General features: G+C 35.9%; 1 protein-coding gene across 12 annotated transcripts in view; it reads left to right on the top strand.

Moving 5' to 3' along the window:
• DMD (dystrophin) overlaps nt 1-19,430 on the top strand; it is a 2,265,680-nt gene that overhangs the window by 901,642 nt on the left and 1,344,608 nt on the right. For all 12 annotated transcript variants that reach the window (XM_070503127.1, XM_070503123.1, XM_070503121.1 and 9 more), the window contains 3 exons: nt 6,631-6,732; nt 6,855-6,962; nt 16,595-16,774. In XM_070503127.1, coding sequence (XP_070359228.1) covers nt 6,631-6,732; nt 6,855-6,962; nt 16,595-16,774 — 390 coding nt within the window. The remainder of the gene's footprint in view (nt 1-6,630; nt 6,733-6,854; nt 6,963-16,594; nt 16,775-19,430) is intronic.

Genomic DNA, 19,430 nt, shown 5'->3' with positions numbered 1-19,430 from the left:
GGGAAAACTAAGTTATAGCAAAGATTAAGAGTTTGCTGACAGATATTACCAAGATGGGCAACAGTAGAGCTGGAACAAGAATTCAGGCAATCTGTACTTTAAGCCTAGTCATGTGTAGCAGCTTAGCGGATTCAGAGATTCTGCTATATGGCTAATGCCCATTGTAAGTATTAAAGATCTAGAATTTGAGGTAGAGAGGACAGGACGTCATGTGTAACTCTCTCCTCCTGTGGGTCTTCAAATTCACCATAAATAGCTCTGTTGTTACCATAAATTATTGGTAGACAGGTTTTTGATTAAGAAGAAAGAGAAAAAAGGTTCTAAGACAACACTAGGAAGAAAAGCCCTATATTGATAACTGCAGTGGTGGTATTCAGCTTTGAGGCATGCATATTGCATGTGAAATGCATGTATTACTCCACAAGACATTAAACACAAAGGTAAGGAGCCCTCCTCAAGAAGTTCAGAGACTGTGAGGCATAAAACAATCAAGACAGTAAAACCTCAATTTACTGAGGAGTGCCTGCGAATGTGATGCGCTGGAAACAACACTGTCATGCTGGAATGCTCCTTAGGACTCCTGCTCGTTATTTTCTGGTATCCCAATTGAATAGACTGGTGGGAGCTGGAGAGTACAGAGTTTATTAAGCTGCCACAGAACATTAAATAATAGCCTGCAAATAATAACAGCAACAACAACAGGGCCTTTCCAGATTTATTCATTAGCACTTTGTAAACTCATAAAAATAAGTAATATATGGAACTGACTGTATCAGCACAGGAGATCATGCTTCTTCAAGTTAAAATCTCATTACATTTTAAGCATAATCACCAAGGCAAAATTTCATTAATTAGACAGTCATATTTACCTTTTAAAAATAAGTCCTTGCAAAGAGCACATTTTTGATCTGAAAGTATAAGTATTTTCTGCTTTTAAAAAATATTTTAAACAAATATGGAGTTATAATATCAAAAATGTTTTTAGATCAAATTATAACATTAGGCTTCAAATCCCTTTTGAGTGGGTTAGATAAAATGTTTAGTTAAATCTGGTCAAACTTCTGCTAAAATTAAATATGAGAAGACTCAAAAAAGCTCAAGCGTCTGTACGTCTCACTCTAGGTTGTATAGCATAAATTACAAGGCGTATTTTTTGTGTCGAATGCTCTACTGAGTGAATGGCGTTGTGAAAGAGCATGGCTTGTAGCCAGATGGATCTGAGGTCCAATCCCAGATAGTCAATCCTGTGGCCTATCTGGCCTGAAGACAAGTTACTTAACCCATCTGTGTGTCAGTTTCCTCATCCGTAAACTGCGCCTTTAGAAGTGAAACAATCAGGAGCTCTTTGAGTTCAGTCAGGAGTCATTATAGGATCATTTCAACAGAAGTAAGGATGATATTTTCAGAGAAACTTCCAAGAAGTGTATCCTAATACCTCAGAACATGTTTTTCCACCCTGGACCATATGTTAGACCGTGAAGATATAAGGCACGCATTTTTATAGGATGCTGCTTCAGTTAACAGTTTGTAAAAACATGTAAAATTGAGAAGAGAATCATAGACTTGGCCAAACATTAGTCAGTAGTACTCTACCCTATTTCTAGCCTCATAGTGGGTGTTATTTTATTTCTTTCCATAAGTTATTTGATACTATTTCCATTTCACCATCGGTAAAATGAAGTTGCTTATCCTTTTTAAGTGCATAGCTGTTTATAAAGTAAGAAAGAAAAATAAAAAAATAAGTTATGTTGTAGAAGGCTCATTACACGTAAAATTCATTTAGCTGGGGAGTATATTCCAGGGTCTTAAACTGTAATAAAATGAGATGGTCTGCTGCTGCCTCCGTCTCTTATAAACCCCAGTTGCTGCTGCATCGTGTGGCCCGTGGCACGTAATTGTTTCTTTCTTGGTGGACATACTCCTAGGAAAACTTTATCTCTTAATGCCAATCTTGCTGGGTACAGTTTAGTTCTCAGATTCTGTCACTGGCTTCAATAAATTCAAGAGTCAAGGTACTTAAGTTTTACCTCCCAGGCTTGTCATATTTTTCCAGTTGCCTCTATCCAAATGTTCTTTTGATCGCCATTTTTCACTTTTGCTTTGAAAAACCAACTCAACCAAACAAAGGAACTCAAATGAGAAATGTCCTTGGCGTGTATAACAATATGAGATGTGAATTAAATGGGAGGGAAAAATCCTCCCCGTTGCGGATCTGTGAATAGATGATAATGGAGTTGTGATTTAGCCCATGAAAATGTGTTAGAGTAGGTGAACTGACCTTTAGCTTCTCTTACTGCTGTGACAAAATGAGGACATAGATAAAAATTAATTTCTCCTTATCAGTTTATGAGATATTGTAATTCATTTTCATTTGTGTGTGTCATGTTTACGTAGATTTACAAAATATATGCATTATTTCTAAAAGCTCAAGGCATTTATACATTTAAATGGAAATTTCAAGAAACACTGATTTTTTTCTCTGAAGAAGAGGTTTCTAATCCTAATATAGTGATTCTTTAAAAAAAAAATTTAGCTTCCTGTCAATCCCATTTGATCCAATCCTTTATATGTGTCTAACAATTTGGTTACATCCCTTCAGGCAATGATAGGAACCAGCATTTTTGAATGATTATAGAGCTGACAGATAACCTTTCAATTGCTTAGCTCCATCCTTTGTAATTCAAATTAGGACCAATATGTCCAAGCAATAAACAGGTAAATTATAAATTCAAGCACTATGTGCATCTATTTGTATTTGTGCATATAGCATTGCGAAAATCTCCTTGTGGGCAGACATGTACAGCACACAAGCAAGCAATTTCTAATTCACTTATCTCATTTTACTGAGATCAATAAAAAGCACCATGCCCACATTGTAACAGAAGTGACTTAGATTCAGTTCAGTGAGAGTTTTCTGAGGGTAAGCTAGATTTAAGCAGTGGAATATGTTACAAAAGGATATATATGCTCTCTTGTGTTGGAAATCTTCAAAGAAGAATATACTTGAAGACTAGACATCTATTTGTGAAGATTTAATAAGTACTTTTCTAGAGTGACTACAGTAAAATAGATGACCCTTGGTGGTTCTTATAAAATTTGATATAAATACCATGATGAAGTGAAATGCAAATAACCACCAATACTTTTATAACTTGGTTCAAATTAGAACTGCTTTCCAAAATATAATCTTGTTTAATATTTGTATCAATTCTTTTAGGGGTTTGTATGATTATTTTCTTCACAAGAGATTAAATAATTCAGCCATAAAATTTCCTGAAAAAATCACTTGATTTTATTGGAGGGATATATAATAATACCAATCTCTCAAAGGATTGCCAGAATTATTATAAGAAAATTGTGTATTTTAAATGTTTTGTAATTTGAAAAGACACATATATATTGGCAATCCAAGCAATTGACTGACCTACGAATTGAATCCAAGTTATTGGCTCTAGACAATTTTTTTTTTCTGCTGAGGAAGATTTGCCCGTAGCTAACATCTGTGCCAATCTTCCTCTATTTTGTGTGTGGGTTGCTGCCACAGTATGGCTGCCGCCAAGTGTTATGTAGGTCCATATCCAGGAACCAAACCCAGGCTGCCAAAGTGGAACACACTGAACTTAGCCATTAGGCCATGGGGCTGCCCCAGCTCTAGACACTTTTATCTTCCCCACATTAAAACATAAAATCACAAAATGACAACGTATTTGTATTTGGGAAGTTGTGTCGCAATAAATTATTAAAAATCTGCTGTATTTGAACAATTTTAGTTAATTTTACTCTAGTAATTGAAACACATTCTCTAAAATTTTCCTACTCTAATAAGTACATTGTTACTTTTAACAACTTTAGTTTTGTGAGATAATTTGTATCGCCATGGAATCAGCCTCTCTTAAATATATCTTTTGTATTAGTTTGTCAGAGCTGCCATAACAAAATACCAACGACTGGGTGGCTTAAACAACAGAAACTTATGTTCTCACAGTTCCAGAGGCTAGAAGTCCAAGACCAAGGTATCAGCAGGTTTGGTTTCTTCTGAGGCTTCTCCTTGGCTTGCAGACGGCCGCCTTCTCACTATGTCCTCACATGGTCTCGTTTTTGTGCCCACACATCCCTGCTGTCTTTCTGTGTGTCCAAATTTCCTCTTCTTATAAGGACACCTGTCAGATTGGAGTAGAGCCCACCCTAACAGCCTCATTTTAACTTAAAAGTCCTTTCTTTAAAGGCCCTATCTCCAAATATAGTCACATTCTGGAGTAGAGGGGGATAGCGCTTCAATATATGAATTTTAGGGAGACACAGTTCAGCCCATAACATCTTTATTCTGTTTATTTTTGTCACATAGTACATGTTCAATAAATATTTATTGTTTAAATAAACCCATGATTGATGAATGAATGAATTGGAGACTACCAATCACTATAATTTAAATTAAGTATTGGCTGCGTTATAAACCTGCTTAATGAATTATCAAAATTATCTGTTATCATTATTTGAATACAAAGGACACTTTTAATAACATTCTTAAAATAGTTGTCTTAAGTAGGTTGACTCTGTGCCTAAAGGAATAATCATCCTTAGTTTTCTGTGACTCATTCATATAGTGAAAAAAACTATAGTGTAATGTATATTGCATTAATATATTTTGGAATTTCTCTAAATTTAATAATCTTAAGCAATCTAGTATGTGGAGGTCTTTATTTGGATTTGTTTTATAGGATGTTGTATTAGAATTAATAACTTGTAAATGTTCCTCTATGAGATTACAAACCTAAGATGCTACTTCAGTGGACACTTTCTTTGTGTGTCTTATAGCACTAGGGAAAAGATGCTATATCTTTTTACAAGTCTCAGTTCATTTTCTTACATTTATGAAAACAATGCTATAGTTTGAATTTATCCCTTTCCCCTTTGACTCCTATCTCTACTGGGGTTGAAGAGCTGCAATAAACATCGCACAATTTGACCTTTTGTATCACATCCTCAAATCAGGCAGATGGTGTAGTTTATGGCTAAGGGGTAAGATTTTCTCTGTTGGAAGCTAATTTTTTCACAACTAATCCATTAACAGATATGTTGCATGCCATTTTACCTGATGCATACTGACATGGTCACTAGGAAGTTCACTAAAATAACTTCTAATATGTTTTAGAAAAAAATCCCAAGGACTTGGTTGTAATAATTAAATGGCTAATATTGAATTCATTGATTTATGTTAGCACATTTCCTCTGGGTATCCTCCATTGCTGTTTCAGGGCTATGGCTTCTGTCATAAACTAGTGTAATTCAAAAGGAGTCGAGCAGAGAGTGAAACTATAAAAAATATGAAAATCAGTTACATTATGCTAAAAGCAATAACATTTTTATTGACATTTCTGAAGAAAAACTGAAAACTCACTTGTGACTCAGCTGCATGTGAGAACATGATCATTTTCATACTGTAGTAAAATATGTATTGCTTACTCCTTACCCATGCATGGGACTCCCTTTTTGAAAAGATGGTAGTTTAAACAAATTTTTAAAAATTTAAATGAGTCTCTGAGCCGCCTACTAATAGGTGGATTTTTTCATGTTGTTAATTACATATGTATCATTTGATTCACTTATTAATATCTTCTAAGTGGATCAATCTAAACATGTAGCATCAAGTAAGGTAGAAATTAGATATGAAATAGGTGTGTAAAAAACATGAGTTACAAATTTTTTTTCTCTAGCTTTAATTCTACACAAAAATAAAGCATGTCCATATTTTGAGATACTTCTAGTTTTAAAAATCCAATAGCTATGGGAAAATAATTTTCTTATCTATGAGAAAGTCAAAAAAGTTTAAATTTTAGGGTCTGAAGTGCATCATGATGGAGTTGAAATGATACATTTTTTCATCTTAAAACAATCCCTTTGCACAGAAATCATCACAATATTTTTTCATCTAGAACCATTGATACTTGGTTTATGTTACATATTAAAATAGTGTATACACATAGGCATTAGCAACATGCTAAAGATATGACAGTTATTACTCAGGGAGTGTTACAATTTTTCCACTAGAGTTGTTTAGAGATATAGTGATTTTAAATACTTTATAATAATAATCCAGATAATTTTTAAAATCCACATATGGATACAATTCAAGTCACTAAAACTTTTCTTTTACAAACAAGACATTAAGTAATTCTAATTATACAGGACTGCTTCAAATAAGATTATTTTTAGGCATACTACTTAGTAGTCAGACTTTTATTCTTTGGGGTGTTTTTTCTGACCTAAGAAAGATACACATTTTACATGTTATGAGTGCAAACTTCTCTTTAATTCTATATTTATATCTTTGCTAACTTAGATTTACTTTAGAAGCATTTCGAATAGTGGTATGATAACTGCTTTAGACTTCTTCTAAGTATCTTTGCTTTTCAATGTAAGGTGAAAGAGTGAGTGAGAAAATCTAAAGACAAATCAAAGGTGCAATGCTTATCTAATTACAAGCAGAAGCAGGAAGGGTGGCCTTTACAACTCCTAGCATATATGAGTCTCAAAATTAGATACTTTCCCTAATCATTCATGCCATTTTTAAGGAAATTCAGTTAACAATTAATTGTTTGTTGACGTTGTGGTGGGTTGTCTCTTCCCCAGGTCCTGGGAGATCGGTGGGCAAACATCTGTAGGTGGACAGAAGATCGCTGGGTTCTTTTACAAGACATCCTTCTAAAATGGCAACGTTTTACTGAAGAACAGGTGAGTCATGTCGGGGAAACTATCAGTGAAAGACATGGAGAGATGTTAAATGGATAAATGAAAAAAATGAGATGATCTATTTAATGATAATTATTTTTTTGGAATTATTTGATTTCTTTCAGTGCCTTTTTAGTACATGGCTTTCAGAAAAAGAAGATGCAGTGAACAAGATTCACACAACTGGCTTTAAGGATCAAAGTGAAATGTTATCCAGTCTTCAAAAGCTGGCCGTATGTATTTTTTAGCTTTCAGTGGTATTTTTTAAAAACCCAATAGTTTATGTTAACACCCTTATTTGGTCTTTCTCTTCCTTCAAATCTTAAACCAAATGTTCATTGTTCTTGCTTAGATCATAGTCTTCAATGATATCATGTTGTTACTTTTCTTAATTAAAATAGGGAAACCTATAGTTTTTTAGTCAGCTCAGGCTGCTATAGCGAAATACCGTAGACTGGGTCACTTGAACAACAGACATTTACTTCTCACAGTTCTGGAGAGTGGGAAGTCCAAGATCAAGATGCCAGCAGATTTAGTTCTTGGTGAGGCCCTCTTCCTGACTTGTAGACTGCTCCTCCTTGCTTTATCTTCACATGGTGGAAAGAGGAAACTCTGGTGTCTCTTCCTCTTCCCATAAGGGCATGAGTCTCATCATGGGGGCTCCACCTTCATGACCTCCTTTAAACCTAATTACCTCCCAAAGGCCCCACCTCTTAATACTATCACCTTGGAGGGATAGGGTTTGAACATATGGGTTTTGTGGGGACACAAACAGTCCATAACATTACACCCCTGGCCCCTCCAAATTCATGTCTTTCTCACATGCAAAATACATTCATTCTATCCCAACAGCCCCCCTAAATCTTAATTGGTTCCAGCAACATCTCTACAGTGTAAAGTCCAAAGTCTCATCACCATCTAAATCGGATATGAGTAAGACTCTAGGTATAATTCATCCTGAGGCCAAATTCCTCTCCAGCTGTGAACCTGTGAAACCAGACAAGTCATGTGCTTCCAAAATACAATGATGGCATTGGCAGAGGAGAGACATAGCCATTCCAAAAGGGAGAAATAAGAAAGAAGGAAGGGATGATAGGTCCCAAATAAGTCTAAAGCATAGCAAGGAAAATTCCATTAGATCTTAAGGATCAGAGAATAATCCTCTTTGGACCCATGTCCTGCCTTCCAGGACCACCGGAGTGGCAGCATCACCCCCAGGGCTCCAAAAGATTGCCTCGCCTTTCACCTCCACAGGGCACGTCCACAGTGGCTCTCTGCAGCAACCCTCAGGACTCTCTGTGATAGCCCCTCTCCTGAGGCACAGGATGGGTCCTCCTGACCCCCTCTCCACCCAGGAGGAACTAGCCCTGCCCCCTGGGCCTGTGGTGGGAGTGACAGCCCTGATGATCTCTGAATCACCTACATCATTCTTCCCTTTTCTTGAGGAATAGCACATGTTTGAAGCCTTCCTTCCATCTGTCCAATTTTTCTCTGTTTCCGTTGTCCCAGCTGGTAGTTTCTGCTGGTATAATCCCATCTCTATTCCTGGCTTCTGATGAGATGGCTGATTAAGTCTCTGGTTCACACTCACACTAATTTCCTTATCAACTGATTGGTAAGCCATACCCTTAGTGTTCTCTTCTGAACATGCTTTTCATTTTTTGCAGTATGGATAGGCTGAGAATTTTCCAAATCTGTAAGTGCTGGTTCATTTTTGCTTAACCATTCCTTCTTCAATTCATTTCTCTCTTCTCGCATTTAACCATAAGCAGTCAAAAGAAACCATGCCACTCCTTTAACACTTGCTTAGATATCTCCTAAGGATAGCTAATTTCTTAGCTAAGTATCCAATTCCATCACTCACAAGTTGCCCCTTCCACATAACTCTAGAACATGGACACAATTCAGTCAAGTTCTTTGCCACTTTATTAAAAAAATGGTCTTATCTCAATTGTCCAATAATATTTTCCTTATTTCTGTCTGAGACCTCATCAGAATGGCCTTTACCATCTATATTTATACCAACATTCTGTTCAAGACTATTTATTTATTCTTTAAAAAGATGGAAGCTTTCTCTATAGTTCTCCCTTTTCTCTTTGCGCGCTCACCAGAATTGATTTTGGCAATCCCTTCATGGAAATCTCGACTTTTTCTGACATGCATCTCAAAACTCTTCCAGCCTCTTCCCATTACTCAATTCCAAAGCCATTTCCACATTTTTAGGTATTTGTTACAGCAATACCCCACCTCTTAGTACCAATTCCTGTCTTAGTCTGCTCAGGCTGCTATAACAAAATACCATAGACTGGGTGCCTTAAACGACAGACATATATTTCTCACAGTTCTGGAAGCTGGGAGGCACAAGATCGAGGTGCTGGCAGATTTGGTTATTAGCAAGGCCTTTTTCCTGGCTCCTGGACAGTACTTCCTTGCTGTATCCTCACATGGTGGAGATAGAAGCAGCTGTGATGTCTCTTCCTCTTCTTTTAAGGGCACTAATCCCATCATGAGGGCTCTATTCTCTTGACCTCATCTAAACCTATTTACCTCCCAAAATCCCCACCTCCTAATATTATCACATTGGGGGATAAGGCCTTCAACATATGAATTTTGGAGGGATACAAACATTAATTCCAAAAGATATAGGTAGATTTTCAACTTTGTTTTTTCAAACAAAATTGTACTCTTGAAAAAATAGGGCCTTGTAGTTAAGTTCGGCATGCTCCACTTGGGTGGCCTGGGTTCAGTTTCAGGGTGCAGACCTACACCACCCATCTCAGTGGCCATACTGTGACAGCAGCTCACATACAAAATAGAGGAAGATTGGCAACAGATGTTAGCTGAGGGTGACTCTTCCTCAGCAAAAAAAAAAAAAAAAGAGAGAGAGAGAAGAAAAAATATAGCAGATGTTAGCTGAGGGTGACGCTTCCTCAGCAAACAAACAAACAAAAAAAAAACGAGGGAGGAAAAAGAAAAAATATAGCATACCTGGAATAAGACTTCAGTTAAAATAAAAAAGTAACACTAAGAAGTACATGTGAACATTCTGTAAATTTCTAAACAGTATAGTTCTAAAGCCATAGGTGTAAGTTGATTCTCTGAGAAATATGAGAAGTATAAGAGATGATTATCCTCACATATAAGGGGCTTATACCCTAGTTTGGAAAACAGGAAAAAACACTAAAGCAAACTAAATGACATTGATTATAAGAGCTTGTGTGTTTTGAGAAATGAGGGAACTTTGGCAGTAAAAGGACATCAAGGAAGGCTTCACTAAGACATTTCAGTTTGAGTTGAACATTACAGGATTGAGAAAGATCTCTAAAACTTCCCTTCCACTGTGAATTTTATCATTTTCCAATAAAGGAGAGGCCAATCTAATATTGACCTTAATTTTTAAAATAAAATATTGCATAATTAGGATTTCTTTTTGATTTTTGATAGGTCAATTCTATTAAATGCTAACTTGATGTCACCTTTAATATAAAGCAAAGGCCTATTGGAAATCATGTATCACAATTTTTCCCAAGTGAATCTATTTATATCTGTATTGATATTATGGATTACACTTCATAGTAATTAAATCATTTATTTAAAGCTAACCTCAAATAAATTTCCCCAGTTAAATTTGTACCATTTTACCAAATATTTATTTGTGTCATACTTTTTTTGCTCCATCGTTACTAATCTTTAGACCTTTAATTTAAAATAGATTCACTTATGTATTACTTGTTATTACAGGCTTGCTTATTATTGAGAAGAAATCGTTCCTCAAAGAATATTCTTGAGTGATGTGACTGCTAAAGACAGATTTCACAAAAACAGTCCATATATGTATCAAAAAATGCAAAAATACCAGTGATACATTTGTAATTTTGTTCTGGTGATGGAGAGCCATTGAAAGTTTGATAACAATCATTTTTGCATTTTTGGAATACTCTTTGGCAGTAAGACCTTTGGTAATAAGGAGACCAATTAGCAGATGTGAACTAAGTAGCATTGGGCATGAAGAGGCGGAGAGAGACAAAGTTATTTCAGAAGAGGAGATCGAGTCCAGGGAAAAAACACGTGACATGTATAAGGCATCACAGAACATTAGTAGCAAGTTAAAATGAACACCCAGACATCCAGACTCAGATCAAGGCCTTTTAAGCTATTTCAAAACTCCTCGTATTATTTGATTCCTTGACAAAAAATATGGCAATCGAGAACTGTCATTTTGAACACTCATGTGCCACTATGTTGACATTTTCATGAGTAAAACACTTTACTAGCCTCAAGGCCCTGAAAATGCTCTCTTAGCAAAGTCTCAATAATTTTTCAATATGATTAAAATTCAAATTATGTCACCTTACTTGTGAACAAAGTGAAAATATGTTTTGTATAAGTCTTACCATTTGATGGGTTAAGCCAATTAACAAAACCTGACAGCTGGTCTAGAATTTGAGGTAAAATTCCCCTGCTGACTCAGGCAGTGAATAAGAATTTAATGTTCATTAAAGTATGTCACAATCTGAGACCCAAAACAGGTACCATCTGTCGCCAGTTCCTACTACATACCTAGGTATAGATCCAGTGTGCTAAAACTCTCTTTTATTTACAATCAGTGTAATTTGTTTAGAAATATTATCACTAATAACCCATGGGATTTTCTCCTACTTTTCCTTTGAGGTGGGAGATGAGGAGTCAGTTATTTCATTTCTTCTAGATCTGTGGTTTTATTCAAATCATGTAGGTATACTGTTTTCTTATGGTCAAAACTGAGTTTTTATTTGGTGTAAAAGGATGAAAAGAAAAGGAGAGAAGAAACTGTGGTCCTTATGAGATGAATTCTAAGACTTGTAGAAGCTTTTATGTAAGCTATCGTGGGAAGGCCCAAATCTACAAGAAATATGTTCCTGGGGAAGTCTGCTGATGCTGTGAGGACTGGTGGTGTTTGCCAGGGAAAGACAACTCTGGGAAGCATGGTAATCTAAGAGAGTATGGTGTTCAGGGCCTACAGGAGTACTGTGGAATTGAGGACCTCTCAAGTGGCTGCAGGATCAAATGGAAGGGAGAGAGTACTTATGGGAGCTCAGCAGGTCGCTGTTGACAGTGCTGTTTTACCAGGACTTGCTACCTTTGCCTCGACTCCTGTGATCACCCTCAAAAAATTCATCCAAGTAGAATCAGTGGTTCTCAAACTGTGATCTCCAGATCAGAGGCATCAGCCTCTCCTGGGAACTTGTTAGAAATGCAAATTCTTAGATCCCATCCCAGACCTAGTGACTCAGAAAGTCTGGAAGTAGGGCCCAGAAATCTGCATTTTAACAAGCCTTCCAAGAGATTCTGATGTTCCTTCAAGTTGAGAACCCTGCAATGGATCAATCTACCCAAGTACAACAAGTAATTAGAATGAATTGGAGTACTTCTTACATATAGTTAAGTAATACACATAAAATAGGTACAGAATTCAGCTTTGCTTTTGTAAGTGAAATTGTCTTGGCATTATTCTCTGAAGCATACTTCTGATGAGAATAGAGTGAAAATTTCCTGAACATTTTCTAAGTATACATTCTTTTTTCACTTCAAATCATCTTCTGACCTTGACCAGGTGGAACATGTCTACTCTGTCTTCTTGAGCAGCTTATCTGTCTCTTGCCCATTTCTACTACTGGCTCAATCTGATTTATTGACTGTACCTTCCTGCCTACCTTGGAGGTAGGTCCAGGTGCCTGGCTTCTATGTAAATAAAATGTACTTTTTCTTTTAAAATCCTAGCTGACCCCTGCTTTGTACAAGTTTTCTAGAGCTTACTTCTGCCTCCTGAGTTTTCTAGAGCTCTGTGGTTCTTTGGCATTCAAGGACCTATGATCAATTCTTGATATGCAGAAAGACATATTTTTTATATTCCAATAATTAGTAACAATTAAATAATAGTAATTTAATATGCACACATAAAATCTGAGTTTAAAAGAATTGATGTCCAAGGATAAATGAGAGAAGATAACTCATCACTATGATTTGATGTCTCTGGCATCACCATGATTTCCCATCTTCTCCCTCTGTTAGTTATGGTAGGAGAGTCCTTCAGGAATTAGGAGATTATGGAGGGGGAGAGAGAGAGCAAACAAGAGGAAACTAATTGAGGGGAACAACTAATCTTCCATCACCATTTTAAAAAACCCAGATCTAGAATTTACTAGATGGAAGCTTTGGTTAGTGCAGTGTTTTGTGATATAGCTTTAGGTAAAAATATATTGATTTGATAATTCCACAGTTTCATAATAATGTTGTTTCTACTTTACCTTGAGTGCATTTTTCCTAATTGTATCCTTTAATGGCAACTTTCACCTTTATTTTTGTAATGCTCACCAAATGCTTCTTCACTTGGTTTAATGTTAACTCAGGAGGCTTGGTTTCATTTGCCACTAAATCTCTTTGGGTATCCAATTAGTTTTATAGATCATCTAAGAAAACCTGTTTAGGTAACATGAGGTTATCCATAAATTTCCAACACAACCTTCTTCAAACATAACTCTCAGACCCTCATTCTGAAATGTTTCCAGATATGACATATTTAGCTTAAATATTGGGTACACCCCTTAGCCTTACACATATGGCTATTTAAAATAGTGCCTTAAACTCTGAGAAAGTAAACCAAAGAGGGTTGTATTTACATCTTTATATTTTAAAATGTATATCTTTATTTCTATCATGCCTTTTTGAAAAAAAGAAATTGAGGAGGCTTCCAGCAAAATAAATGCATGCCAAAACTTAATAAAGAAAAAAGGAAAATGAGACACTATAAAGGAATTGTAGGAATTTACGTTGAAATACAAATTTGAGTCCCAGCTCTAGGCAGGTAGCATAAACTGTTGTTCTGCTACTAGTCCAGGTATGCACTAAAATTGAATGGAAAGCTAACATGGAAATAAACAAAGAAAATCAATATATAAAACCTGTCTATTACTAAATTCCCACACTGAGTTTTATTTTAATATAAATTTAACTTATGTATCTTAACTAATATTTTGGTCTATTGCATTCTTTCAAATTGAGAAAAAAACAATCAAGGGAAAATTAGAAATGAATTTCAAAACTTCCTTTTATTCCCTAAAAATGGCACGCAGTAAGACTGCAATATAAAGTACACCAGGTGAAGCAGATTCTGAATAAAGGATGAACTAATTGAAGGAGACACGAGAGCATTCTGCAGTTCACAGCTATCAATGCAGGTGGCATGCCACAATGAGCTACATAAAGTGTCCTTTGCAGGCGGGTATATTGATTTCTCTGTGTCGATGATACTTCAGTTCATGAGCAATTGGTGCATCTGTTTCATGACAATTTCTTTGCTGTATGTACTGTTACTTGTTCTTAAGTAAACTTGCATTTGTATTGGAAGGGAAGGTCTCACAGTTTAGTCTATTTTCGTTGTACTTGCTACTGCCAAAAAGAGGGGATGTTAAGGGTCTGTAAAATAATTTTCTCCTTTCTTTCTTCTTATTCTGTGTTTATAAATTAAGTCTGGGACTAGTATTTGGGAGCTGGAAAATGGATTTCCCAAAGCATGGGGTGATGTTAATGGATAAAGTGAAAGGATAAGCTGCCCTGATCTACTGATTTCACACAAGCCACTTTGTTTTTTCATTCCATATCAACCAAAGGTCATGTGTCACCCTCATAGCTCACAGGAACTTTTGAAATATGAATGGTATAAAAATTACTTCATAAACCATATAAGTATTTAGAAAACATGCAGCGATTCCAAGATTTGTGTCATACTCAATTACTTAGTTCTATTACTTAATGGGCTCTAAAATCAGCTTTAGAAGACAATTACTCAAATAGCCGAATGTTAATTGAATAACACATGCTAAAAAATTTAAAAGTCAGCAAACTGCACAGCACAGTTTTTATATATAATTAATGAAAAGAATGTAAAAATTGTGGAAATAAATAATATTGCAAATTTATCCAAATAATAATAGCATTTCAGAATGGGAAGGACCCTTAGCCATGATCATCTTCTCAGTTCAGCATCTTCTCCTCAGGACTCCTAGCATGGAGAATTTCATTTGAATTCTATCAGGAATTAAGAGGAAATTCACTAGTATCCAAGAGCCATGCTTTCCACTTTAGAACACCTCCAAATGTTAAAAACTGATTTCTGTATGTTGATCTCTGTTTTACCTTTTTTTTTCTTCAAGTAATTTTATTGGGATTATAATGGTTTATAACATTGTGTAACTTCAGGTGTACATTATTGTTTATCAGTTCCTGAATACACTTCATTGTGCTCATCCATAGTAGTCTAATTTTTATCCATGACCATACACATGGGCCCCTTTCTCCCTTTTGCCAACCCCACAAGCCCCTTCCCCTCTGGTAACCACGAATCTGTTGTCTTTATCCATGTATTTGTTATCTTCCACATATGAGTGAAATCATGCAGTATTTGTCTTTCTGTCTCTGGCTTATTTCGCTTAACATCGCACCCTCCAGGTCCATCCATGTTGTTGCAAATGGGACAATTTAGTCCTTTTTTATGGCTGAGTAGTATTCCATTGTGTATATATATATATATATATCTATATATATGTATATATATATAGATATATATATATCACATCTTCTTTATCCATTCCTCTGTAGAAGGGCACTTGGATTGTTTCCATATCCTGGCTATTGTGAATTGTGCTGCAATGAACATAGGAGTGCATAAATCTCTTTGGATCATTGATTTCAAGTTCTTTGGATAAATATCCAGTAGTGGGATAGCTGGATCGTATGGTGTTTCTATCTTTAACTTTTTGAGAAATCTCCATAATAAAACCACACATCTAGGAACAGTTAATCTTTAACAAAGGAGCCAGGAGCATACAATGGAGAAAGGAAAGTCTCTTCAATAAAGGGTGTTGGGAAAACTGGACAGCCACATGCAAAAGAATGAAAGTAGACCATTATCTTGCACCATACACAAAAATTAAGTCAAAATGGATTAAAGGTTTGAATGTAAGACCTGAAACCATAAAACTCCTAGAAGAAAATGTAGTCAGTACACTCTTTGACATTGGTCTTAGCAACATCTTTTCGAATACCGTGTCTACTTGGGCAAGGGAAACAAAAGAAAAATTTAAAAAATGGGACTACATCAGACTAAAAAGCTTCTGCAAAGCAAAGGAAACCATGAAGAAAATGGAAAGACAGCCCACCAAGTGGGAGAAAATATTTGCAAGTCATTTATCAGACAAGGAGTTGATCTCCCAAATATATAAAGAACACGTGCAACTCAGCAACAACAACAACAAACAACCTCATCAAAAAATGGGCAGAGGAAATGAACAGACATTTTTCCAAGGAAGGTGTACAGATGGCCAAAAGACACATGAAAAGATGCTCAACGTCACTAATTATTAGGGAAATGCAAATAAAAACTACAATGAGATATCACCTTACACTGGTCAGAGTGGCTATAATTACCAAGACAAACAACAACAAACGTTGGAGAGGATGTGGAGAAAAGGGAATGCTCATACACTGCTGGTGGGAATGCAAACTGATGTTTTACCTTTTGAAGCAAGACTACTTTTTCTCTTGGCAGTTTTTCAAATATTTTAAGGTAGCTCGTAAGTGCCTCTACTAGGTGTTTATTCTACATCTGACTTTTATTTCTTTCTCTTTGAACTTCTTGGGAACTTCTTGGGATTATTTGGATTATAATTTTCTACTTATACGTTTATGGGCTCTTGATCCTTTGCAGATATGATTGTAATCCTTCTTTATCAATACAAATGAGAAAATACATGCAAAAGCAAATTAAACTATAGTGTTTTATAGAATGTGACCTAGGCTTATTCTGTGTTCTTCCTTGTTTTAACAGGTTTTAAAAACAGATCTAGAAAAGAAAAAGCAAACCATGGACAAACTCTGCTCACTCAACCAAGATCTTCTTTCAACACTGAAAAATACATCAGTAGCCCAAAAGATGGAAGCATGGCTCGACAGCTTTGCCCAGCGCTGGGATAATTTAGTCCAAAAACTTGAAAAGAGTTCAGCACAGGTTAGTGACACTAATTATCCCACAATAAATTATCCTTGAGAGTGTTGAAATTTGCATTAAGAGAGCAATACTATAACCCTACAAAGGTTGTCACTGGATTAGTCCTTGCTAAGTATTCAATTGAATAAAAACATGGTTATCTTGGTTGTCTTGATATTAGATAATGTGGGAGAGGTGGAGGATTGAGTGCTGATTGACTGAACTAGTTACTGCCTTAGAGTGTAATCCCTTCCAGTTCAATGGGAATGGGGGTCTGAGTGGCTTAGAGCAGTTGGAGAAAATGCTAGGGAAATGTGTCATCACAATCTAACCCCAAATCATACCTTCCTAGAACCATGAGGGCCATTAGTTGACTCCTACATTTTACATATGAGAAAAATGGAACTTAGGGAGGAAATGTCCAATGAAAGTTAGAAATAGGAGCAGAGCTAAGGCCCAGGTCCTATGATTTTACTAAAGACCTCTTTCTATTAGTGTAAGTGAGGATCTAATCATTACACTTTCTGCCACAGACTGTTGATTCATAAAATCACAAATGTGGCTCAGTTACACTAACACTATAGGCTGTAGATTAGGAAAATATCTAACCTACGCTTGTAGTGTCATAATGAGGTTTTATGTTAAGAATTTTAAAAGTTTTGGTAATTTAAAGAAAATGGGTTTGTGTGTGTGTGTGTGTGTGTGTGTGTGTGTGTGTGTGTGTGTTTTATTTTTGGTGAGGAAGATTGGCCCTGAGCTAACATTGGTTGCCCATCTTCACCTTTTTGCTTGAGGAAGATTGTCCCAGAGCTAAGATCTGTGCCAGTCTTTCTCTATTTTGTATGTAGGATGCTGCCATAGTATGGCTTGATAATGGTGTATAGGTTTGTGCCTGGGATTCGAATTTGCGAACCCCAGGCCACCAAAGCAGAGCACACAAACTTGACTGCTATACCATTGGGCCAGCCCCAAGAAAATGGGAGTATTTTTAAAGTAGAAGCTTTTATTATCTGATATTGTTAGATGGTAGAATCGTGGATAATCATTCAAAATATTAACATTATGTATAATAGTATTTAACATATTCTGCCATACCATTTTGCATTGTAGAGACTAACTTTCACTAATTGGTCACAATTCATAGCTCAGTGCACCATGCACACATCTCTGTTAAAGCAGTGACCACACTCAATAGCTTTAGATGTGTATTTCCTCTGTTGTGAGATAGTGCAAGGAATTTTTTTTCTTGAGACTTGACATCTGTTAAGTAGCTCTTAGGAAATGTTTGTTGAAAGATGAAGAAATAAAGTTTGGAGTATTATTTCCAGAAGTATTGTTTAGATTTAAGCAAATATGACCAGCCAACATACATGATTTTCCATCACAGTTCAATCTTCCTTTTAACATCAAATTCATATTTAAATTGAAAATTTGAAGGAGTATAAATTGCAGTCATTTCCCATGCAATCATTGGGCAATAATAAAAATCTCACTTTTTATTGAATATATATTTTAGCAGTTACTTGATCTCCTAGTGATTTTACTACAGATCATGATTCCTCTTATTATATGTGATCTGGCCATGGCGACTTTGCGATACTGTTGGCGTCTATGTGATAAATACCTAAGGCGTTAGAAAATTTGATACTTTTTAAACCAACGATGATATCATTCCAACATATACCCATTAATTCCGTAGACGCTGCTGGGAAATGATTAGCTACCATGTTGAGAAGGGTTGGCATTACTTTATAAAGAAAGTTGTTTTGAAATGCATCCCTTTAAAGTAATATATTTGTGGAGTTGTAACTTAACAGTAGGTCATATTCTCCTTCACTTGCATCATAAGTAGTGGTTTCCAAACTTGAGTCTGTGTAATCATCCCCTGGGAAACCGACTAAAATGCATAGTCCTAGACTCTGTGCTCTGAAAATCTCATTCAGTAGGCCAGTAATCTGCATGCGGTCTTTGATACAGTCTGCTGAGCATACTTTTAGAAAACATTGAATAAGCAAGAGAATGACATATGTGCCGATTCCCACATTCTGATTGTCCACAATGCTGCCTGAAATGGGCAGAATGAAGACCTTCCTAGCAACGCAGTGTTTAAATATGCTCATTCTCTTGGAATGAGACTACTTTCTGAAGAAAGTTGTGCATCTCATCAAAATGTGATTTGATTATGCTAGTTGGTAAGAAAAAACTTAGAAGCCTTATTTTTAATAGCCTAAAAGTTATGAGACCCCTACCTAGGACAACTTACTTAACCTCTTATTTTGGAACTTTTCTAAATCTGTAGGACCATACTAGCTTTGGTTCATATAGTTCTTTATAAAATGATGTCCAACATACATTACAACATATATCTGCTCTAGTTGCTCACTGGGATGTGATGAGGATAAAATAAAGTCATAAACCTGAAAGCATTTTGAGAAAAAAAAAGATGCTCGTGAGATGCAAGGCATATTGTTTAGTGAATCTGGATTGCTTGTCGTGGTTCACTATGACGTCTTTTTGTTTTCATTTTCCAACAGTTATGCAGTCCTATACGAGATGAGAAACAGATAAATGGAGTTATATTAGGCAAGTTGCTTCCTATAACACTAAGCTTGAGCCTTTATTAAGCTCATGGCTCAGTTTTTGCTCACTGATTTTTCCCAGAATTTCACTACCATAT

This window comes from Equus asinus, chromosome X (assembly GCF_041296235.1).
Source record: "Equus asinus isolate D_3611 breed Donkey chromosome X, EquAss-T2T_v2, whole genome shotgun sequence".
NCBI lineage: Eukaryota > Metazoa > Chordata > Mammalia > Perissodactyla > Equidae > Equus > Equus asinus.
The sequence above is the reverse complement of the archived record's forward strand: the minus strand, read 5'-3'. Positions and strand labels throughout refer to the sequence as shown.